At 32.8% G+C, this 25,239-nt stretch overlaps 2 protein-coding genes across 2 annotated transcripts in view; one reads left to right on the forward strand and one right to left on the reverse strand.

The window, feature by feature from the left end:
• Window positions 1-2,474, forward strand: part of LOC118197573 (glucose dehydrogenase [FAD, quinone]-like) — a 55,077-nt gene extending 52,603 nt beyond the window's left edge. The window contains exon 11 of the mRNA XM_035369103.2: window positions 2,105-2,474. Within this exon, the coding sequence (XP_035224994.1) occupies window positions 2,105-2,252 (148 nt within the window). The 3' untranslated portion in view covers window positions 2,253-2,474. The remainder of the gene's footprint in view (window positions 1-2,104) is intronic.
• A 3,623-nt stretch (window positions 2,475-6,097) lies between these two features.
• The window catches only part of LOC118197531 (glucose dehydrogenase [FAD, quinone]-like), a 187,019-nt gene continuing 167,877 nt past the window's right edge, over window positions 6,098-25,239 (reverse strand). Inside the window, exons 14-19 of the mRNA XM_035369051.2 lie at window positions 23,133-23,303; window positions 21,259-21,412; window positions 17,294-17,457; window positions 11,466-11,643; window positions 11,040-11,262; window positions 6,098-6,807 (exon numbers count right to left, since the gene is read on the reverse strand). Of these exons, the coding sequence (XP_035224942.2) occupies window positions 6,645-6,807; window positions 11,040-11,262; window positions 11,466-11,643; window positions 17,294-17,457; window positions 21,259-21,412; window positions 23,133-23,303 (1,053 nt within the window). The 3' untranslated portion in view covers window positions 6,098-6,644. The remainder of the gene's footprint in view (window positions 6,808-11,039; window positions 11,263-11,465; window positions 11,644-17,293; window positions 17,458-21,258; window positions 21,413-23,132; window positions 23,304-25,239) is intronic.

A 25,239-nucleotide genomic window follows, 5' to 3' on the forward strand; every position in this document is an offset into this window, starting at 1 on the left:
ATAAAGAAAAACATTTTCATGCGAAATTTCGAAACAGTGGGGGTAACTTCTTCATGTATAATCCTCCTCCTTCTGAAGAAATTCCAGTTTTAGACCAGAATTTCCATTCGGCTTTTATCCCATCTACTCACTTTGATTGTATGAGTGTGTCGCATAGAGCACGCGCTCAGTGTGAGCGTATATAGCCAATTAAGTGAGGATAGACAATCGAACTAAAAGAAGTGAAAGGTCAAATCGAAGGATCACTCTGCATTTCGAGTGGCGCGATGCGTCATTCGACAAAGTTAGCAGGAATGGCTGAACCACAGCGCAGCACAGCACAACGTCAAGAAGGCAGCGGTCGATTTCTCTTTTTGTATTATTAAATGTATTGTTTTTATTATTTCCAGTAGTTGTAATGCATTTGGTAAATCGAAAATTAATATTTTGCTCTATTAATTTTAATAAAAAAATTAAAGCAATAAATTCTAAACGCGGAAATTGATCCACGAATAACTTATCCCATTGGAAGCCTTTACTTTTAGGGAAACTGGTTTTGATAAATATAAATTTTATTGTAATTTTCTTTAACATATCCTTTGCTGCGATAATGATTCTGAACTAAAATATATTTCACGCCAAACACACCTAACGTATTTAATTTATACTCATAAACAAGTACGACCAAAAAAACCCATAAATATATTGCATAACTGTTCAGAATCTTCATTAAAGTTTATTTTCGGGCAGTATTTTGCACAGTAGAGAAACTACCACGTTTATCATTGCAAAACTATAAACGCGTTCCAAAAATAGAACATTTCAAAAAAGAAGTAATGCTTAATCGTTTTTGCACACAAAAATATAACGAGTTTAATAAAATTCAAAAGCAGGAGAAATAAAAATATTTTCAACCTTTACCTAAAAATCTTCGTGATAATATTTGGCAGGGCTGATCTGCTTGAGGAGGCGGAATATTTATTAATTAGTTTCCTTATAAATATATTATATATTATATATTCCTTATAAATATATTATATTATATATTAATGGGAACAAACTGATCCAGCGTTTCTAGCTATCATGGAAGCATTACCAGACTGAGTTTGTTCCCGAATCTGTAGCACATGATTCCATAATTTTAGGCAGTTTGAATTGTCTGGATCACCTTCGTAAGACCGTCCATCGAAGTCAGAAAGTGAGCACTCTGGCAAAGAAGGTGACTGGGCATGACAAAGCTCTTTTCCTGATCAAAAACACCCAAGTCTTGTTGTTCAAAGATTTTTTTCCTCGGAATGTAGTATTGTCGCGAATGGTAGATAAGTGCTTTAAACTAAATTTATAGTAAAATATGACCTGAGCTGTCCCAGATGATGTCACTTCATACATCCAAAAATGCTCAATATAGTACTAACCAGTGCGCGGTATTGTGTTTCCTATAAAATAGTACAAGAGAATAATATCCGCCTCAATTCATCACTAAATGAACGTTAAATGTGTTACATATATTGCTTTTATCTAACTGTCTGAATATGCTGTTGTCCTTAACAGTTTAATACAATTATGTAAATGACTTTTTAGAAAATGTTTCAAATAAAACACTATTCACAGCTTTCCTGCTTAGATCGATTGATGGGAAAAAAAGTTTAAAATTGTCGAAAGTGCTAAAATGCATTTCTGAAATAAAGCACTTTTAAAATTTGAAACATGGTTTATAAGGTGGGTAATTTACTATGCGAAAATAACGTCTGGGAAATTGTCAGAATGCTTTTATGTAAGGCAAAGAAAATTTTGTATAAATTAAATGAAGGGAAGACAATAGAAACTTGATCCAGTTGCCAGCATAGTACAACTCAGGATTTAGAAGTTTTGTTTTACATCCTCTCTGTTGGTAATATTAAACAGAGTGAAGTGTATTAAGTCAGCAGAACTACTATTGAGCATAAATAATGAGGCATCCAGAAAGCTAATAAATTCATACGGATGATCTGCCTAATTAAGCCAGTTTATAAAATATCAATATTTCTGAAAATCGGTCTGAAGCTAAAACTATTAATTTAAAACATTAAATTGTAAAATATAATTTTGTGTTAATAATTTAAGAATTTCTTACTTTGTTACCTAGGGTTAAAGGTGTAAGCGGTTTAAGAGTGGTAGATGCATCAATTATGCCAACTATTGTGTCCGGAAACACCAATGCTCCTGTAATAATGATTGCTGAGAAAGCAGCCGATTTGATCAAGATGAGTCGTTTAACAAAGATCAAGAGGTGACGAAGAAATCCTTTACGAAATTAAAAGACGTCCAAAGAATGTGGGATCATGGATTCTGTTAAAGGTTCTTTTGATTCCACTGACCCGGATTGGAAAGATAGTTTACTTAATTTATTGCTCATTTACGAACAATGCCAAATGTATAAAAAGACTTCTGTTTTATACAAAAGTTTTATTGGATTGTAACTTATTAAAAAGAGTATAATAAAAACACTCATTTTTTATGAATATGGTTTCTTTATATTATCTATATACGTTTAGTTTCCTAAGAGAATAAATTGGTAGATAGGGCAATATAATAAACTAAGAAATCATCTGTACTAATTGAAAATACAACAATATTTTATGTTTTATGTACCTCACTTTTGTTAACAAAGTTACTACAATAATTTTCTCCCTATCCTCTCTCGTGTTGCCACTGGTCCTTTAGAATGCTTTTTTTTTCAAATATTTTAGGGCGAAAATTTTCATCCTACGCGTATTGTTCGAATGCCATGATTTTTTAATGCGTTGATCAATTTGTGCAGGAAAAAAAGTGGGCTCTGCTCTTCAAAAATTTCGAAATGTTTTAACTTTATACATAACCATGAGTATTCTATTGCTTTAAATCATCACAAAACTGTTCGCTAAGTGCTAAATTTCTTATTCGCATTGATTCACTTTCATCCTTATATTCTCTTAGGAATATCTTCTCATATAATAAATTAATTGTCACTTGCCATGCTCTTCTTAAAGACCTTAATAATAAAGGTGTTGATGTTATCTTTTCTCATGTACGTGGCCACACTGGCAATCTAGGTAATGAAAGGGCTGATTGGTTGGCAAAACAAGCTACACATCTTCAAGTAATTACTCCAATGATACTTCCCAAGTCATTTTACAAGAAAAAAAGTAGGGATGATACAATACTCGAGTGGAATGAACTATACAGGAATTCTACTACTGCCTGTTTGACTAAACTTTATTTTCCTTCCATTCCTCACAGACTGAATAATAAACACTTTTTCTGCAATTTTGAAGTTACTCAATTTCTAACTAGACATGGTAAATTCAATTCATATCTGAAGAGATTTAGATTACCTAGTTCAGACTTGTGTTCATGCAGTTTCGGGGGGAGTGCAAAATGTCGAACATTTGTTCTATTGTTCAAAGCCCAAAGAAGGACGAAAGGAACTCATTTTTAGGTTAAACTCTGTGAATATTACATTTCCTCCCCCTTTACACGTATTTGTCCAACATAAAATGGCTTTCTCTTTCTTCTGTAAATTTATCTCTTACGTATCATCTGTGAATTTGTAAGTTTATTTTATTTTGTGTTGTGTTGTTGTATTTGTTTGCTTTTTTACTTACCTCTCTAAGCCTTGTGTAATACTATGTGGTGCACAAGGATTTAAAATTTTCAATAAAAAATAGCATACTTTCAAGTGACACATCTTAAATTTCATTTGGACTAGTTGATCAGACAGGCCGCCAGGGATTCATATAATTGGGGACGTTTTATGATGACCACTCTGTAAATCGTCAGATAAGGAATTAATGAACGTATGTGAAATTTTAAAATGCGAAATAATTTGCACTCCCATTATGTTCTAGGTTACGTATTGAAGAAGAGTTTACTTTTGGCTATACAAAAATGGATTCGAAGATAAAAAAACTGGTACTTTTAAATGCAAAATATACTTTTTATGTGAATCAAGTGAAATTGAACTTTCGCACCTAGCAATTTTACCCTGCCTTTAAAGGCATTTAATATAGGAATTGTCGACTTATATTAAATTTATAACTAATTATCAAAATCAGTTATACTTATTTAAATTATAGATTTTCAAGTTGTCATGATTATGTAAAATTAAGTAAAATTATAACAGTTAAAAGTTAACTAAATTATTTTAAATTCATTTTCAATTCCATGGGAATTATGCAATCCGTACAGTAATTTTTATAAGCATTTACTACAGTCAGAGAATTACAATATGATACGAAGTGCGAGAATTTAACGTGATCTTCTCGTATTCCATGGAGTAAATCGATTAAACAGAAACAAGTGAATAGAGAAAAATATACTGCATTGATACAGAGCTTCATTTTTTCAGAACTTCACTAAAAGCTATAAAATGGATTGGCCTGTTGTTTCAACAGGACGAGGCAATTGCCCACACGACTAGGGATTCCATGGAAATGTTGAGGATGTTCGTGCAAATATTTAATTTTATGAGATGGAGATATCGAGCGACTTGACATTTCGTCTTGTGACTTCTTGCCATGAAATCGAAACGTGCATCAATAAACTAAGTTTCTTAATCTAAACTAAAGGACTCTATGTGAGGTAGCTGGCATACTAAGAAACGTTTCGCAGATCAATTCCGTCAGTATGTAGACCGAGAAGGACGAAATTCCATGATTTCAATTTCAGAACTTAATTTTTATGTTATCCCAATAATAGCGTACATTAATTAGTAAAGCTGCAGCTTGGATAAATGTAAGTTATTTAATTTTAAATGACATATTTAATTTGAAGTATTTATTTTGAATTTATGATTGTAATTGGAATGAAATTATTTGAAACAAAGTATATTTCATTTCAAAATTCGTCATATTTTTTTTGCCTCGCTCTGTATACTATAAAGCAGAGAGCGTGGAAAGCATTCCATATCATGAAATCGGCGGAAACTTTTTGGGAGAAAAGAATGCCTTGAATCCGCTGTCTAGAAAATATTCTGTATGTAATGGCACAATGTACTTTGATATGGCTGGGCAAACTCTTCGCACTCGAGATGTAACTCTCGGTCACTACTTGATCTGATGCGTAACTCGAGAAGTGACTCTCGATGACCACTCGGTTTGACGCGATACTTCAAGAGTTGATGATGTTTATTTAGGTCTGGTTGGGGCAATATCGCTTTACTCAACAATCATTCAGTGTATTCAATAACACGTGCGTATAAAACAATGGCCAATCTTTGTTGTATACAAGTCTTATGCATTAGTGCAAACTGGACAGCTCTGAATTCGATGATGGAATCAGTTGAAGTGGAGATGGGATGGAACCCATCTTCACTTTAACTGATTTTCGTTGATGAAGAACGAATTTATACATAAACTACTTGACAATAGAGTGAAGGAAAGAAGTGATGAAATAAAAGGTGTAAGAAGGCAAAAAATCAATGTAACAGGTAGCGAGTGTGAAACCAAGTGATTTCTCAGAAGAGGAAGAAAATTCAGAATGGATAACATGCGCAGAATCGGAAGAATACCATTTACATTCGGCGAAAGAGTTGCAGGACCGCAACTATCTTCAGACATAAAAGAACCATTAGATAACTAAACTGTGTGTGTTATCATTTAAAATCACCTGTAAGAAATTCACCAAATACGCGAAACATCATCTCAAGCGGCTGGTTCTGTGGAGCCAAAATGGTCATTAGTGCAAGGGTTAATATATTAACAAGTACAGCCACACATGTAATAATGAATTGGAAACATTTATTTTTGTGCAGCAACTATAGCAACAGCCTATGGCTAACACAAGCGCTTTGACGAAAATCTTAGTTTTTGAAGTATAGTTCAGATTTGAATATATGAAATATTTCATATGTGTTAATATATGCAATTTTTAACCCTGAGTTTTCTAGGTGTAGATATGTATGATAAAGGAAAAAACGTAATTTACTTCTTAACTCGCACCCAAAATTCGTTTTACATTAATTTTGTCTAATAAATTTTTCATTTGTGGTTAAAAATAAAGGACATAACCTTTTTCGAAAAACTAAGAGCTACTCGTAAAACGTATGTTTGGTACAGTTAAACAAATGTGCATCATTTTGAAAGAAACAGAAGACTCATCTATAAAAACATTTATTTTAAAATTATACAGTTCTCACACTATTTTGAGTTCTTCCAACAGGTAGGTACCCAAATGCGCATAACTATTTGAAATTTTATAGCTTTATTATAAATTTATATGAAAATATAAAATTTGAATGTGTTTAAATAAATATATAAAAAAACATACATTAAAATCGTAGTTATCTATTAGAGCACACATAGTTTGCTAGATAACGATTTATAAAAAATGAACTTTACAAACGTATGTACAAATATAATATTTACATAACTATCACAATAGTCAAAGCAACTGATCCCTGAAGTGAAAGTCACCTCTAGACATCTTTGACCTAAACGCGTGTCACACGTTTAATACAGATCACGCGATATTGAGCAAAGTGGGATCTTAATCATTCCCACATAAATAAGTTTCAGTTTCATAGGAGCCATAGCATACAGAATAGAATCTACTATAATCTGCATTTCTATTAAGCACAGTGTATCACAGTTACTTGAACGGACCTTGAAATGTGCCATTAATATTTTGCCTTACTTGTTTTCAGAGCCTCAGCCATTATTCTTTTTTCTTCTTTTCAAAACCGTTTTCTTCCCTTTAATAATATCTGCAGCTTTTTCTCCTATCATTATACAAGGTGCATTTGTATTCCCAGAAACTATTTCTGGCATTATGGACGCATCAGCAACTCTCAGATTATGAGTACCTTTCACTCTGTAAGAAAAAATTCAAATTAATTAAATTGTGCAAACTAATCAAAAAAAAATAGTTTAAACAGAATAATAAATTTTTCATTCATCTGAACGACAAACTGTGATAAATTTAAATACAGATAAATATATCGGCTTTGTACAATCTGCACCTTATAGTACACTTTATAATGCAATGCATAATAACTAATAAGTTATTAATGCATAATAACTAATAAGTTATTATAATGCATTATAACTAATAAGTTATTATAATGCATTATAACTAAAGTCTAAACTGCAATTATTTCGCGGATGTAAATTACTTTCCTTAAAAACTGAAGGTCTGGATGATAAGTAACAAATAGCTATGGAAATATTCGGTTCTGTGAATTATCATTCATACAATACATTAATAGTGTGTGTGTGTGATTATGGCAAAGCCTCGAGGGTTATATGCCTAAGGGGAGGGATGCCTTCGTGGAGGACTTTCTAAGGGAAACCGGCTCATATACACGTTACACATGGGGAAAATTACGAAAACGCCCATGCAGCCAGCCCGTTCGCGGGATTCGAACCTCGAACCGAACTACCAGTATTCAGCAACCGCTCGGCTGCTGGTGAACCAATAAATTAAATAAGCACTTTATGACCACTAATTGAAATTTTATTTGCGTTGGCATTTAGAAATACATCTGTTATTAAAAAATGCTTTTATACATTCACAAATATTGTGCATGATATATAAAGTTGAATACAATTAAATATAAGTACCTTTTTGTAACTTTAAAAAACTAAAATATCTAAGTTTTTAAATGATGATCCTAAACTTTAAAAACATCATACTATAGTTAAAAGTTTATTATTCTTCTTTTCATATATTCGTAAAGTACAATTTATGAGGGAAAAAAACAGACTGAGCTACTTTGACTGGTGTAATATATTTCATTTATGAAGTACACTGTAACAAACAAAATCTTATAGAATTTTAAAAATTTATGTTGCCGCACTTTTTTCAGTTAGCGTCAAGAATAATTCACCTGGCGAAGTTTATAGTAACCTATTTTCCTTTCCCTATTTCATCGTGCACGAGCCGAAAAAAAGGTGCATCTTTCATTCGTTCAAGTAATTTTAAAAAAGAACGTAAACCATATTTAAAGTTATTATCGCTTATAACAATTATGAAAAATTTCAAAACATGCTAATATATAAAACTACGTTTATCTTTTGAAAAGAAGAGTAAAACATGTTATTATTTTACAAATTACTTTAAAAATAAGGTATTCAAGAATAGGAATTTTATACGTTGCTTCACAAAATAGGTACCGAAATGAGCAAGCTAATTGAAAACATCCAAGGCAATTCAAATTCCGACTTGTGACAGTATGTAGTTTATCCCACGTAATAACAGAAAAACTGCCCCTTCAAAGTCAATTAAATTTATGTACAACAGGAAATACGACAAATTTGAAACCTGTTTATTTTATATAAATATCAGAAGAGAATTTAACATCTTGAAATAAAGAAAAGCACAGTAAATTTACAAAAGCTGAAAGACATGTTGTCTGTTATTATATCTCCGAAAACATACTAAATGCAACTTTGCACAAACATTTGACCCCCCTCCAAAGTTCAATCCCTTAAAAGCTCAACCCTTGCCCAAAAGACTGTAGAAATAGAAGATTTACTGCAATATATAAAAAAAAATCAAAAATAAGTAGATAACTTCGAAAAAATGTTTAATGTGTGTACTAAATTAATGTGACATTCTTGAATTTATATTTACTGTAGAAAATGAAAAGCCAAATAAATATAAATTAAAAAGCTTTCTTGTTTCCCTTTAATTCAATGATGCACATATAATTAAAATCAAAGGAATCAGACAGCGGTTTTTACCATTATCCAATTTATTATCTTATTTATTTAAGTATTCCAGAACTTTTATTTTTAAATAAAAAGGACATCAAAAGGCAATACGTAATAAGAAATTGATTTTAGAATATAGTAATGGGCACATTGAAAAAAATCGCATTACATGAAAGTTTCGTAAGCTATATTTTTAGAACTAAATATCGGGATCTCAGAGCGAAACTTATTGAGTATCACTGAAGCATTTTAATTAAGAAAAGCTCTTGATCTGTTAGATAACTATATTTCATAATTTTCTTCACATTCAAATTTCATGATGCTAATGTATTTCAAAATATCTTAAGATATTTACTGACTTTTAAAATTTAGTTTTCCGCTTTGTGAATAGAATTTTATTCCTAAAACAAACGCTTTTTTAAGCACATTACATAACTCTCCAAAGGGATTATCATTAACAAAATTAAAACTCCCGAATTAATGTTTTACCTACCCCGTTACTTCCTGCTGCGTTCTAATAGGGAATCATTTATTGTACTACAAAAATGTAAATCTCAGAAAATGTAAAATACAAATTACGCTTTTACACAAATAACAGGATCGGACAGAAGTTTAACTGATCAAAAGAAACGGGTATAAAAATCGGAGGGAAGCTTTTATAACAAAGAAAATAATTTTCCTGATAAACAACCAAATATAACGGATAATTATTAATGGTTCTTTATTGTAATTAAGCATTTTGACAAGCAACTTGTCTTATAACTGGATGAATAATGATTAAATTTGCATGTTTAAATTAAGGACTAGAAGTGATTAAAATGAAAAATTTCCTGAAAAATACACTCAGTTTCATATTCAGCCATATAAAATATATAATTTTATTTTTTAAATTTAAATTTGGACCTTAATATTGATGCTAGCTTGATCCCTAATGTCTCAGAAATGTAATAAAGCCAAATATAGTGTGTGTAAAATACATATTCAAATTTAATATTTCTTTATATGATATCTTGGATTTAAATTTCAGGATCCACACTAATATGTATTAGATGATGTTTTGTATTGTATTGGATCGCAACAAGAATAAGAACTGTTAAAAATCACTCAACCGTCATTACGAAAAATTACGCACAATTTTCATTAAATAAAACTGAATGTATCGCTTGTTCGAAACTCAAGCTTTAATAATAAATTAGAGATTTTTAAACCAGTCAGCTTCAATATATTTAAGTTTTTCCTTCAAATTAATAGCATCTATTTCTTTAACAAATGCAAAAATTGCATGCTTATTTCAGTAATTTCTTAAACCCTATTTATGCACCTTTTTAGTGTAAAATGCGGTTGAAATTGATTGGCTATTGAAAGTATCCACACTACTTCGCGTTTTATGATTTAGTAAAACATGTTACCTTTCTTGCACACATACTAAGAGTTATTAACCCAAAGAGGCATTAGCCCAGAAAGGCTATTAGTCTTGAAACCGCATTTTGCGTCAAATTACTACAAGCATTGAATCAGTTTTCAGTTGTTGTTATCAAACATTATCGTCCTGTATTACATTCAAAGAAATTAAATAATGAAGAATCTGCTTGAATGTATGTTTCTCGCTCTGTGAATACAACTGTACCTAGAGCCATTAAATTCTGAATAGCGTAGTCCTCCTCCCGAATATGGATAACTGGAAGTTCGAATTTGTTTTATCATCTATTTCATATTCTGTAAAACTTTTAACGAATTTAAAAAACTCAACGATTTCAAAGCAAGTAGCGGCAACACTGTACGGAATAAAATATTAACGAGCGTTACTGTCTACCGGAAATTCTAAAGGTATGCTGTTTTTAAATATTTTTAGCCAAAGGAGCATTAGCCCAAATGCTCTCGAAACATGTACGTATAAATGAAAACAATTGCCTTTGGGTGTAATGTAAAATTTGAAAGCTTTCAGATTTTATTTTATTTTACACTATAGTCGCTGTGCGGCCAGTCTTCGTCTGGCTTTTAAATGTGCCATAAAACAAACTTCCAGTATCCGAGAGAAACATTAAATTTAAAAACTGTACAGAATTATAGCCCTCATTTTTCAAAGTGGCAGCGGTGCTGATATCAGCAACAATGGTTGCGTGCCGTTATGGCTGTTTGCCATCGATTTGATGCGATTTCATGAAAACAGATAAAATATGATAACCTACTCGAATTTTGAAAAACTGGCTCCGAAGTGCACTGGCTCTCGTCTAGTACCAAACTGCATAACTCTAAGTCTATTAGCTTACGCGCAAGCATGAACGAAAGACACACACACACACAGAGACAGACTCTTCCTTTTATTATATGTAGAAATATGCATTTTCTTTTGATTTCCTGTTTCTTATTATGCAATAATGTTCAACCCACCTGAGTTGGGGATCCACAACTGTTGTCGGATCCCAAACACTGCCCATCTTGCAAGTCCCAACCGGATGATACAAAGTTGCAGTGTATGTCCTTGCTAGACATTCCAGAAATTCATCGCCATACCTTTGATATTGATCACAGCCAGGCAAGGATGAATCAAAGAGTTTTCCACCGTATTTCTGAATAGCTGGAGTTTTCATTGCAGAAATAGCTATTTTCATGGCTAGATAGGCAAGCATATCTTTCATAAATATCAGCAATGTTTGAAATATTAAAAATTTTTGTCTGTTATAATTATCATGAGATGCAAATCTCGCTTGTGATCAGCATCTGCTAATCATATTCTAACGATTTTATATCACTAATAGGTTATTTCTCCAAAAAAAAAAAAAAAAAAAAAAAAAAAGTTGAAGTTAGCATACTTACAATCAACCATTGTCATAATGTCATGCGGATGAGTTAAATACTTTGGATCTATGATTGGAGGATCGTAAGGATCCTTTGAACGAAGTTTGATGAAGCCTTTGCTCTTGGGCCTTAATAAAACTGGATTCATTGAAAATGTATCTCTGAATACATAAGGTTTATAGAATGTATCCCATAGCTGAAAAAACAAAGTTCATCACAAGTTTCAATATATATTAATGTAAACTGCTTAAACACATTCAAGATTTCAAAAAATAAAATAAAGTTTATAGTTTGAAATTCCAAATATTATTGAAATGAATTTTAATATGTTAACTTCAAACAAGAGAAAATGATTTTGTTAATGACATTAACTATGCATTTAATACTAACCATAGCAGATGCCAGTTATCTGCCGATAGACACAATTAAGTAAAACAGAATATTCGCAGTGTCATCTTGAATTACATTTCTGGAAAAAAAATCGGCTGATTCAATATAAATGAGCCAACTCTTTTCAAACGTCTCCAGCAATGAATATTTTCCGAAATGGAACCTACATATTTTGTCTCAGTCATTTATTAAGGGAACAAGCATGATAATTTTAAACAATTTCAAACATTTCAGGCATGAAAGGATGTTGTTAATAATGTTGAACTAGGAAAAATTCCTTGTTTCTTTCTAAAGCAAATCTCAATAGAAACCAAAATGTGTAGAGTCGTTAGCTTATTTTGATGCTGGCGACTGAAAAATGAGCTAAGCCCTCTGCGGGACCTCTGGAATACGTGCCGAGTGTGCTACCATTACACCAAGAAGGCATTCAGAAAGGAGGGAGAAAATACCTTATAACCGCACTTTTTTAATTCCTGTATTTCCAGCGTAATTTTAAATCCATGAATTACATTAGTTTGAGAAATCAGTAAGTTACTTTCTGTCGCAATCACCTATTTGTTTTCAAACACATTTTTCTGTTTACAAAATTATGATATAGTAGTTCTAATATGTGACGATTCCTTTTCGGCTTCTGATAAATTACTGTTAATTTTACGCAAAAGTATTTTTGTTTGCTTTTTTAAGGGGAAAATTAGAGATATTTCGAGACATAACATCAAAAGCATTCAGAAGCAGACAGTGTTATGTGCACACATATATTGTTGTGTTACTTTGTAAAGCAGAAAATGCATATTACATACTCATTTAAAACTGAGGCTCTATTACAATTTTTTTTAAAGTTTTCAGACTTACTAGACGCTTTGAGATATTTCAGATTAGCATTAACTGCATGACTGAGATTTAAACCTTATGGAAATCTTTCTCCCTCTACTATTTACCTATAATTAGGACTACGGTCTTTGTTTGCTGAATATTTTCTGTTGATATTTTCGACGATAGTGGAGCTATTGTTCTTTACTGCATGTTATTGAAATATATCCTGTATTTAGAAATTGCTTTAAGATTTCAATAAAGCATTTTTGACATGAGTTAACTAATTATAATAAAATACTCCAAACGCTATCTGCTTTAAGAACAGATGTTTTTGTTCAAATTTTACGCTGATTATTACTATTACTCACGATGAAAACCACGGGAAATACCCATTCAGCTAAGTTAGCCCATTCAAAGTAAGTACTAAATCCTGAAGTTAAGAATTCATTCTGCGATTATACATATATTTTTTAATTAAGAAAACAGATACAAAACTCCTCCTGTTTCACGAGGCTTACAAATGTTAGTCAATAGCTCACAGTCGAAGGAATTCAATAATAAAAACATAAAATCTAGGCCTAGAGAGAGCAAAGAAAAAAATTATAACATACAAATGCTAGTATCATAAAAATACTAACATATACCATGAACTATGTTAATACTCTTATAAAAGAAAATAAACCAACTTAAAATAATACAATAATAATCAAAATGAAATAATACTTAAAAATAATACGTATACAAAGCAAAATAAGACATCAACAGTATAAAACGTCAATACATAACGTAATCACACACAGATATACGAAATCAACAATATGTATGTAATTATACATAGACAACCTTATATGTCAACTGCGACTGCAACTGAAGTGACAAAAGTCATGGGATAGCAATATGCAAATATACAGATGGCAGTAGTATCGCGTAGAAAATGTATAAATACGAAGTGCTTTGGCAGGGCTTTCATTTGTGTTCAAGTTATTCATGTGAAGAGGCTTTGACGTGATTATGGCCGCACGACGAGAATTAACAGACTTTGAACGCGGAATGGTCGTTGGAGCTAGACGCATGGGTCATTCCATTTCGGATATCGTTAGAGAATTCAACATTCCGAGATCCACAATGTCAAGAGTGTGCCGAAAGTATCTAATTTCAAGGCATAACATCCCAAGCAGCGCAGTGGCCGACCACCTGCACTTAACGACCGAGACCAGCGACGTCTGCGTAGAGTTGTTAATGTTCACAGACAAGCAACACTGCTTCAAATAACCGCAGAAATCAATGTGGAACGTACGAGGGACGTGTCCGATAGGACAGTGCGGCGAAATTTGTCTTCCTTGGGCTATGCCAGCAGAAGACCGACTCGAGTGCCTTTACTGACAGCACGACATCGCCTGCAGCGACTCTCGTGGGCTCGTGAGCATATCGGTTGGTCCCTAAACGAATGGTAAACCGTGGCTTGGTCAGATGAGTCACGATTTCAGTTGGTAAGAGCTGATGGTAGGGTTCGAGTGTGGCGCAGACCCAACGAAGCCATGGACCCAAATTGTCAACAAGGCACTGTTCAAGCTGGTGGTGGTTCCATAATGGGCCGGGCTGTTTTTATATGGCATGGACTCGGTCCTCTGGTGCAACTGAACCGATCATTGACTGGAAATGGATACCTTCAGCTGCTTGGAGATCACTTACAGCCATTCATGGACTTCACGTACTCAAACAACGATGGGATTTTTATGGATGACAATGCGCCATGTTACCGGACCACAACTGTTCCCGATTGGTTAGAAGAAAATTCTGGACAATTCCAGCGAATGATCTGGCCACCTAGATCGCCCGACATGAATCCCATCGAACATTTATGGGACATCATCGAGAGGTCAGTTCGTGCCCAAAACCCTGCACCGTCAACACTTTCACAATTATGGACGTCTATAGAAGCAGCATGGCTCAATATTCCTGCAGGGGACTTCCAACGACTTGGAGATCACTTACAGCCATGCCACGTCGAGTTACTGCACTTCGCCGGGCAAAAGGAGGACCGACAAAATATTAGGAGGTATTTCATGACTTTTGTCACTTCAGTGTATATACAGCCATAAATAAACCTATATTAGTATTAACAGAGTTTTCCATTCAGGAGATAATTGACGAGTCCTAAAATGAGGAACTTCTGTAAAAAAATAGGAATATTCGATTGTTGAGCTAATTAGATTTTTTTGGAAACCGCACCTTTGTTTCAAGATTTGAACTCTGAATCTTCCGCTTGCCATATACCACACCTCAGCACACAGTGAACAGATTCCTTATATTGTTCTCCCAGCTTAAAGGACGATTGAGAAGTTGCCAGATCCAGGTGGTGAAACCAGGTCGTCCACGATATTTCAGTCAGATGCCACTTGTAGAATTGTTTAGAAACGAAACACAAGAACTATATCTTCGTCGTGATTCAAACCCCAAATCATGTATTCACCCGCGAAAATTATAACATGGTAACCTGCCTAATAAAAGGCGAAAATTCTTTACAACTTTATACAAGTCTGATAGTGATCATAATGCCTACCACAGTATTTAGCGAAAGAGAAATAACGATATTTCTGTTGATACTTATCCTATTGTTATAGAAAATGCAGTCAATACCAATTTGAACACTGCAGTTATAACTGGATTTTACAGCCGTGATGAAGTATAAATTTGTCATCTTTAAAGAAACATTTTACAGAAAAAACGTCGAAGTATTATTAAAGATACAACTGCTGATAAAAAGGCAGCAATTTAGCTGTTGGAAAGTATCTCAAATTGCAATTGAACACTAGCAAAGGAGATCCAGAACTTGCAGATCAGAAATTAGAGACCTGTTGGCTTCCGATTCTGAAGTAACTTAGTCTTTTCTGTTCAGTTACTCCCCCTTTCAATATTTAAGTATCAATCTGTTTCTCTAAAAAGTCCTGTAATGCTAACAAGAATCAATTTGAAATTAAAGGTATTAATTTTACAAAGCATTTAAAATGGCACTATAGCGAACTAGAGATTTATCACAATCATTTTCAACAAAGAAAGTGGGTCAGAATCTAAAGCTTTAAGAAGCGTGTTAGACTTGCAGTTTGGAGGAAAAGTATCTGAACACCGCACTAGGAGAAAAGTAAAAAATATCGCTATTAACTTCATAAATAAGACTCAAATGTGGAGATGTTTTGGAGTGCTTTGAACACCATTCTTTATTTTAATTAACTATTTTGTATTAAATTAAAAAGTAAATCGGCTAATTCAATTTAGGTAGCCTTATTTTATGTATTAGGCATTTTTCGTGTTTCATTAACTGTAGTGATAACACAAAGCTATGTTTGTACAAACCAATTGAGAAACCACTTCAATAAATCCAACATCATTCATCTCGGCGGTGTACTCATCTCGGAATGAAAGACATTAAAGACAGAGTGTCTTTTTTAATTTATTTTAAAACTCAACGAAATAATTCTATGTTACAAAAAGGTTTCAAAAAAAAAAAAAAAAAAAAAAAAAAAAAAAAAAAAAAAAGTTGCAGCTTACGTTTTGCGGACTGGAAAGTCAAAAGCTTTCAGGACGGTGGGGGTTTTCCCATGAGAATAGAAACTTACTAATTGCGAACACACGTTATTTGTCAGAGTAATCCTAAATTCCTAATGGCGATTAATATGACAATAAAATTTTCATCATCTTTATGAAATCAGTGCCCCATAAATTTGCTTTTGTGTGAATTTAAGTGGTATCGTGTGGCTTCGCGGTGTCTTTTATTTGGCTGTTTTGCCGAACCCCATATTCGTTCATTGTTTAGAGTATGTACACCAGTATAACCAATGCCATAACTTTTAAAATACTCTATTTCTCATTATTCTGTAGAAGGTGGGTCCTAATTTTTAAACTCCCCCCTTTTGTTTCAAAATGCAAAAAAGATACATTGCGATTAAGCTATATATTTCTTTACAAAAACTAAACCGGCTGTTGAGGATCGGGGGGGGGGTACCAAAGTGAAGCTCTTATGAATGTCAAGGCGTATGTGAAACTCACACGAGGTTCACGTAAACCTCGAATGAATTTATGATGTCACGTTTATCAATTATTGGCACGAAATCGCACTTTTTGGTGACAGTTTTTATTTGTTCAAAATGGTGAACAACATGATGCAAGTACCATAAATATTACCAGAAAATTTCAAAGAAATGCATTAAATTATCACCAGTGTCACTTTAGCAGAATTTAAGATACAGCCCTTTTAAACCACATATATTTTTGAGAACACAGATTGCTTCCATATATAAATTATTTTAAATCATAATAAAAAATACATGAAGGGAATATTTTATGGCTTTAGTCAATTTAAAATTGCTCTTTAACTTTCATATGCGAAATATAACACATACTTTAAATTACACAAATTCAAAATTTGTTAATTCGTATTCTGTTAAAAATGTAGAAGAAAGAACTAAAGCTTTCACAAAGGCAACAAATGTTATTCAAATCTACTTTTATGTAAAAAGTGTAAAATATAAATTATTCACATATGATTTTAATAAGAATTTTTAACTGCTTATACACATTACACGAAGGAAGAATAGATACCTTTTATAAAAACGAGGAAATATGTTAGGTAAAAATTACCTCACCTTTTGGGATACCCCCATGACTCTCTGAAATGTTTGTCCACCATCTGATACAGGACTTCCAGATACAAAATGAATCTCCACATCTGGCCAGTCTTCAGAAGCATTTGCATACTTAGTATGGATGAAGCCTAAAGTCTCTACTCCACCCAGTGTTGTAAACGGTCCTGCATTATCGAATTAAATATTGCCACAGTTAAATTATTTCACAACTTACGTGGAAATAATATTTATTTCAACAAACTCAATAATTTTCCAAATAAATATTCTGCATTTGTATCAATTAACTTTTAAATTGAATATTAATTTGTAAAATAAGATTTTTTAGGAACTTTGAAGTCTTAATATAATAAATCCAGAGGTCAAAGTATAAAATATATTCATAATTTGGAAAGATGTTTTAAAGACTAATTATGACTGGAGATTTCATCTATATTATTATCATGATATGTGAAACATGTAAAAATCAAAGAAAAATGAAACAGAGTTGATTTGCTTTACACCTTTTTGTTTACATTTTCCAAGCACAATTTTCCAACGGTTTCTGAAATACTTTCATGCATTTGTTCATGAACGAGATTATAAATTTTATTATAATGTATCGTTTTTGCTATCACATGCAAAATAAGGTTAAAGACGCACAAATGAGCAAAATAAATAAAAGTGTAAAAAAAACTGTATGCAAGATTTAAAATGTAATATTTAAATAAATTGTTATTGGGAATGCTCAAACTATAAATGAAACTGAAAAAAATGAAAACTGAAATGTTCGAAACTCATAAACAATTTCGTGGAAATTACTGAAAAATTTCAAATATCTTTTCAAAAGAATAATGACAGCTATTTGAACTTTTTGCATTGATTCTAGCTGACAAATTTTAAGCATGGTTAGCACATTCATGTATGATTCTATGTAGAACAGAAATAACAGTTTATATTGCTGTACCTCAAGGAAATGGATAACAAAAGGAATGCATTTTATATCACCTAAGATACTTTTAAAACATCTTATGAGTGATTTAGCATTATGCCTCATATTGATACGTAGGATAAATTTAGTAATTATCATCTATTTTCAGATAAAGCGGAATACGGAAACAATTTTAATGTTAATTCAAAGTTCTTGAGAAAATATGTAGGCTTTATTGCCAGCACAATTTGCTTAAACAATAGTGAATGACGTGTTGTTTGTCACCGACATACATATGAAAAGTACTCTGGTGCAGATAATTCATTCGTATGCAAAATGGTATACATAAAGTACGCAAATTTGTTTAAATGTGGTCTAACGTAAAAATTCTGTCTATTTAATTATGATCTTATTTAAATATTCTACTACCTATTTAATTGTGAACTAGTGTTAAAATACGGAAGCATATGTACACGAAATGTGTATTACTAGAAACCTAACCTATCTAAGAAATTATGTCCGTTTGTTTAAATGTCCTATTTAACTGTGATCTAATGTTAAAACACAGAAGCATATGTGCATGAAATATGTATTTTTAAAAACCTAACCCGTCTATGTTTATTCTCGCAACTATGACACATATTTTATAAAGACAAACAATAACTCTAAAAAAGAGAATGTAACTGATTTCAAAATAGAGGAAATTTAAGATTAATTTATCAATGTGTTTAAGTAATGCAAACCGATATAAAACTATTAATGAATCTTGTAACTTAATAATTCAATTTGGTATTTATTTGTTATGCCTTTTACTATGATTTTAAAAACATTCCCAAAGGTTCCTTGGTTTAATCTTGGAAGAAAGATTAAGGAAAATATTTAATACACTAAAAAATCACATATGAATAGATATACAAATTTTTAATGAAATATATATCTCACTGTTGGAGAACTCCCTCAGCACTGTTGCAGAAGTATTTTTGCTGTAGTTTCCAACGAGTAAACTACATTTGGTATTCCGGAGAAGACATGGCTGTAACTGTCCATCCTTTCCTACGAGGCAAAGGTGGCCCACCTATTAGGTGCCTCCAAAATCAAGTGACCACCACTTCTGGCCTTAGTAGTGGTTAAGCCGAAGTCGGCTGACGGCCCACTACTGGAAAAAAAATATTTGAATATGCCAAAGCAAATTAGGGCTATCTGCCTAAGGGATACCTTCGTGGAGGACTTGTTAAGGGAAACTGGTTCGTATCCCACCCTGCACATGGAAAAAAATCTCAAAAACTCCCATGAAGCCAGCCTGTTTGCCTGGATCCGAAATCAAGTTAAACTACCAGTGTTCAGCGACTTACTGCTCTGCAGACGATGGGATAAAGCAAACATCATAAACTTGTAGCTTCGTTCTGAAGGTGTTCATTATGAACGGAGTACGAGAGGAACTTGAAAATTATACAAATAAACCAAAGGTTTCTAAATCCTGAGCTCTGCACACAGGTAGGAAAATAAGCGACAAATTAAATGCTGTATTATCATAAAAAAGTGGCTTGAAGCTGTATTAGAGAATGCGACATTCATAATGCACTAAACTTTCACTTTAAATCAGAACAGTGATTAATTTTCACTGTCTGTCAAATTCAGTCACTCACATGATATTTCAGTAGTACTATTCGTTGCATTACCAAAATATATTCCAGAATCCTCTTTTATACACTACATAATCTTATGCTATGTAACGCTTAATAGTTATTATTAATTCGGTTGCGTTATATACTGATCCATGCTAGGGGTCTGGAGAAATGTTATTCATTTAAAACGAATAACAGTTGTTACAGATAATATAAATGGCTAATAATTGCTAAAGATAATGGGCAATGATTTTAATAAGATAATCCTGTTTTTTTAAATGAGTAACTACACACTTTTTGGCTGAATACTATGTAAGAGAGGAAGGATTAGGATTATTCAGCTATGGCAAAGCACACGAAGGTATCTGCCTAAAGGGAGGGATGCCTTCGTGGAGAACTTTCTAAGGGAAACTGGCTCATATACATGTAACACATGGTGAAAACCACGAAAACGTCCATGCAGCCAGCCCGTTCGCGGGATTTGAACCTCGGACCGAACTACCAGTGTTCAGCGTCTTTACCGCTCGTCCGCTGGTGGGCCGTAAGACAGGAAGGAGCGGCTCCGATCAATTCGATCTTAGGCACTCATTTACTAGTCCGAAATCTTGCCGGTTTCAACTCTATTCTGACGAAGCAGGCCTTCTCAGCTGTCTAAATATATGAGAAGGATATTCAAAATCACTAGTTCTTCGCATCGTCAAGCTAGAAAAACCGACTTTTCGCTAGATCTAAGGCTACACAAAATAGGCCGAAATCGTTACTAACAAGTGAAGTATAGCGCAGATCACAAAATCGCACACAGAACAACTCAAGAAACACTAGCAGCAAGCTCAATAGTTTAATAATATGTAACAGCTTAAGTCAGATCATCTGGGTCTAGGCCACTTAAAATTTAGCATTCATAGAACTGAAGGAGAAAAATAATCACTTCTGGAACCTTCTAGAAAAATCTCTCTTAAGTTTCCCAAAACACTTTTTCAGAAAACTTCCTCCAAGTTTTTTCAAGTTGGATACATATTTCCAACTGCTGCCAATCTAAAGGCAAAAAATAGTCCCCAAGGCACAAAGAGGGATTCTGCGTACACTCCGGCTTTGAATTATCCCTGAAATTCCAGCATCAAGTGACTCGAGTTAAACATTTTACAAATAATACGCTACATAAACATACAGTAGCATACAAAATGCAACAACGAAGTAAATAAAAAATAAACATAAACAGTATAAAAATGTATAAATATAAAGAATAAAAAACTATAAATATTTACAAAAATTATGGACTTAGTGAAATGGCGTATCTCTCTTCCTAATTAAAATAAATTTCTCGCAAAGTGAATTTGCATTATTTTTTATGCATTTTAACAAAATTTTAAGCAGAATTGTTTTTAAATTAACGTGTTAATTTGAAATAAGTTAATAAGATATTAACTTTTTACCTCTTCCAAAAAGGATGAAGTTGTTAATATCCATTAAGTTGATAATGCGAGGCTGTACAATAGAAAGAGGAGCATTAATGAGAACATGCATTCCGCCTGGATATATGTGATCTTGCAGATTATATCCAACAGGCAAATCACTAACCACGGGAATCTGAAGCAAAATAAAAAAACAAGTATTAATGCCTCGTTAATACTTTGATATTTTTATACTTGTAACATCTGATTTAAAAGAATCTAGAATTTAGAGTCAATGAACTTCTAAACAAATTTTACATGTACTTATTCTTCATTTTTTCATCTCTTTCTCCACACGGCATCTCTTTGAAATATATTTTAGATATCATTTTCCACAGTCTTCCTGAAATATATATTTCTAAGTGATTCGGTTATTAATACATTCTTTTTAAATATGAAAAAAGGGGTTAATTAACAAAGACAGCTCCACAAAATTGGCCTTTCATCAGTGAAAGCTGGTAATCCACATCATTCACAACCCATTCTTTACCTGTCCAGGGAATTTTCAGATATTCTGATATATCATCAGGGAGGAAACGCATTCCATTCATCAAATATTCTGTATGTTCATAGTATGAAGACTACTGCATGAAAGTCTTATTTATATGAAAATATACGTACTTAATTTATATGATTATGGCAATATTATCTATGAACCACTTTTCTTTTTGACAAGAATACCGATATTATCTACATAGAGGGATACATGCATGTAAGATAAATATGTTAACCTCAAAATTAAAATTTAAACTAAAAAAATCCCCTTAATTCCTCCTCTGCATTCTCTAAAACTAATAACGCCTTTTCTGAATTGCGTTATTTCTAGATCAGGCCATATCATAATTTGTATAACGCTGATGAAGTAGTAAATTCAGAAATTGAATCAAAACTTTCTCTTAATAGGCTTCCATACTGGATAACTTCGCACTTTTGCTTTTATCTCTCTTGCCGTTAAGATGCTGATCTGCTGCTCTCTTCCCATCACAACAGTGTCAAAAGTATAAACGTTCTTATGCAAGATTAGAGTGGCCGCATATGTCAATTGAAATAAAGATGAATATTTAGTCTTCTTCGGCTGCAAGTTTCCTATTCATTATGGATCAACATTTCAGCTTACGCAAACGAAATTTTTGCTGTTATTATGGTTCAATATCTACGCAACCAGCTTTCCAACATTTCTATATAATCACAAAATCAATATGTATCCCTCTTTAAACATATCGAAATATTTTGGCAGATTCATAGAACATTTTCCTTTTTTCAGAGGCAACAAAACAATTTTGGCATTTTAGGTTCAAATTTTAAGTTAAAAAATTTTAAATTTGGCGAAGTCAGTTCTAAAATAATGCTGAATTTTACCGATTTATGAATTATTTAAAATTCGATTGCATCTAAATTTACTATTGAACTGTTAAAGTAATTTACCGTTAAAGTACTGTTGAACAATTACGCTTCAGAAGCTGTATGAACAGAATGTAAACTATTCACTTTTGCTTTTCAGAGTTTGAATACAAATAAACATATTTTGTCTTTTCTTTAATATAATTTATTACTTTAACTTCGTAATCGTTAAATTTCTGCTACAAGAAATAAAGACACAATCTGAAAAGTAACTTTTTTTAGATTATGGTTTATAGATATGAACAAGTGGTAAGACTAGAAAAATAAATTTTATAAATAAATTTATGAACAACTATACTTTTAACAGTATTAAAATAAATTTATGAATAACTATACTTTTAACAGTATTAAAATAAATTTATGAATAACTATACTTTTAACAGTATTAAAATAAATTTATGAATAACTATACTTTTAACAGTATTAAAATAAATTTAAGAATGTATTTTACTTACCCCAAGTTCCTGTAGATGATGCCGTGGGCCTACACCTGATAACATAAGCAACTGTGGTGTGTTTATTGCTCCGGCTGATAAAATGATTTCCCTACGAACACTGACAACATGAGTAATTCGAAGCCGGTCAAACTCTACAGCTCGAGCACGTTTGTAACGATCAAAGTGAATCTTCATTAACAGATAAAATTCAGTATAAGACAAACTTAAAATACAGTATAAATACACTGCCCTCTAAAAGTTAAGGAACAGCATGTTTTCAAAGCTCACCATTATAAAAATGTCAGTAACATTTGAATTCACAGTTCATATGCATGACAATAGCGAAATTTAACAAAATATATGCAAAACAATAGCTACCACTTTTATTTTACAGAAATGAATACTTGTATAAAAGTCGGAGACAAAATCCAAAAATTGTAACTTCTGTTTAGGAGTGTTGATCTTCAGTTGTTAGTATAGTTTCGTGGACAATATCCAGGAGAGTCTCTCAATGTCTCAGGTTGTTGCTGCTCTCAGGTCTCAATGTCTCAGGTTGTTGCTCTCAGGTTGCTGATTTAAGTCGTTTGCTCGATTCGTTTAGGTGGCGGGCGATCGGATGGATGGAAATGGGGATGGGGAGTCACAAGCTGATGCTGCTAAGCATTTCAATGTCTCTCGTAATGTGGTGCGCCGACTATGGAATCAGTTTGAATCCGAGGATTCTGTGCCTAGAGGACATGTTTCAGGCAGACCTTGAGTTACAATACCTGCAGAAGACCATTTTTAAGTTCTTTCGGCCCGAAGGAGGTGTAACATAGCTGTGCCTCAGTTCATGGCATACCATTTAGTCGCAACATAAACAAGAATCGCAGCTGCTGATCTGAAGGAACAACTTACCAGATACAACCAATCGCACAGTTACCAAGGTGTTGGAATAATGGTTTGGGCTGGGATCTCTCTCTGTGGTCATACTGACCTGGATGTGTTCCATGGAGAAACTTTAACCAAAGTGAAGTATTGAGATGAGATCCTTGATTGATATTCCCGCCCCTATATCGCTGCTATTGGTCTTGGATTTCCTCTGATGGGCAACAATGTGCGACAGCACCGACCTCGAGTTGCTGAAGAATATCTTGAAGGTTACGGTATGGAGCGAATAGAATGACCAGCTCGATCCCCAGACCTGAATTCAATAAAGCATCTTTTGGACTACCTTGGGAGACAGGTTGCTGATTTAAGTCCTCCTCCAAGGTCCTTATCTGAGCTTGAACAACCCTGTCTGGTCGTTGCTTACCAGTTCACTATCCAAGAACTAAATTGTCAGCATGGAACATCGCAGCCGCCAATGTATTGCAGCTAGAGGTAGACATATTCCTTACCAGAATCTATTTTTGTAATGTTAACACCACATGTTTACTCATAAAACTGATGTACTATTTCTCCAAGACTGGATTTCTCTGCCAAGAGTGCAATTTTTAGTTGTAATTCATGTTTGTGTTGAGCTTTTGAAACATTCTACATGGCATTCAATAAAGAACGGTTTAGTGAACACGTCTGCTAAATTTCGAGTTGTTTTATGTTGCTTCATTCTCAAATTAGAGATAAAAATCATGCTGTTCCTTAACGGAGGGCACTGTGTATTATATAAAAACTTTTAACCATTTTACTTCCTAAATAGCAATTTCTTTCTTTAACATTATGATTACTGTATTAAGTCTAATTATTTCCTAAAGCATTTTTAATTTTCATATAATTTCCATTTTCCATAACACTGGGAAAGAAAATTTCTCCTTGAAAATAAAAACAAAAACAGGAAAAAAAGCAACGAACATGACAAAATAAATATTCAGTCATGAAAAGCATTGGTTGGTTTTAAAAAAGCACTCTTGAAAAGGAAGAATTTCGGAAGATAATTTTGTGACAAAACATTTTTAATAACAAGCACTAGCCATCCGAGACAAAATTTAAATTTTATAATTTTTTTTAAACTGGTTTGTATAATTTACAGTATTCAGCTTACGAAATTTTCTAGTCTCTTTAAAATAAGAGAATTTAATTTTCGAGATATTCTCGCTCTTGTAAAATAAGATAATTTTCAAAACGCTGCCAAATTTGCTTCATAGTT

This window comes from Stegodyphus dumicola, chromosome 5 (genome assembly GCF_044657685.1).
Source record: "Stegodyphus dumicola isolate Sdum_Otavi_A_Nest chromosome 5, ASM4465768v1".
Classification (NCBI taxonomy): domain Eukaryota; kingdom Metazoa; phylum Arthropoda; class Arachnida; order Araneae; family Eresidae; genus Stegodyphus; species Stegodyphus dumicola.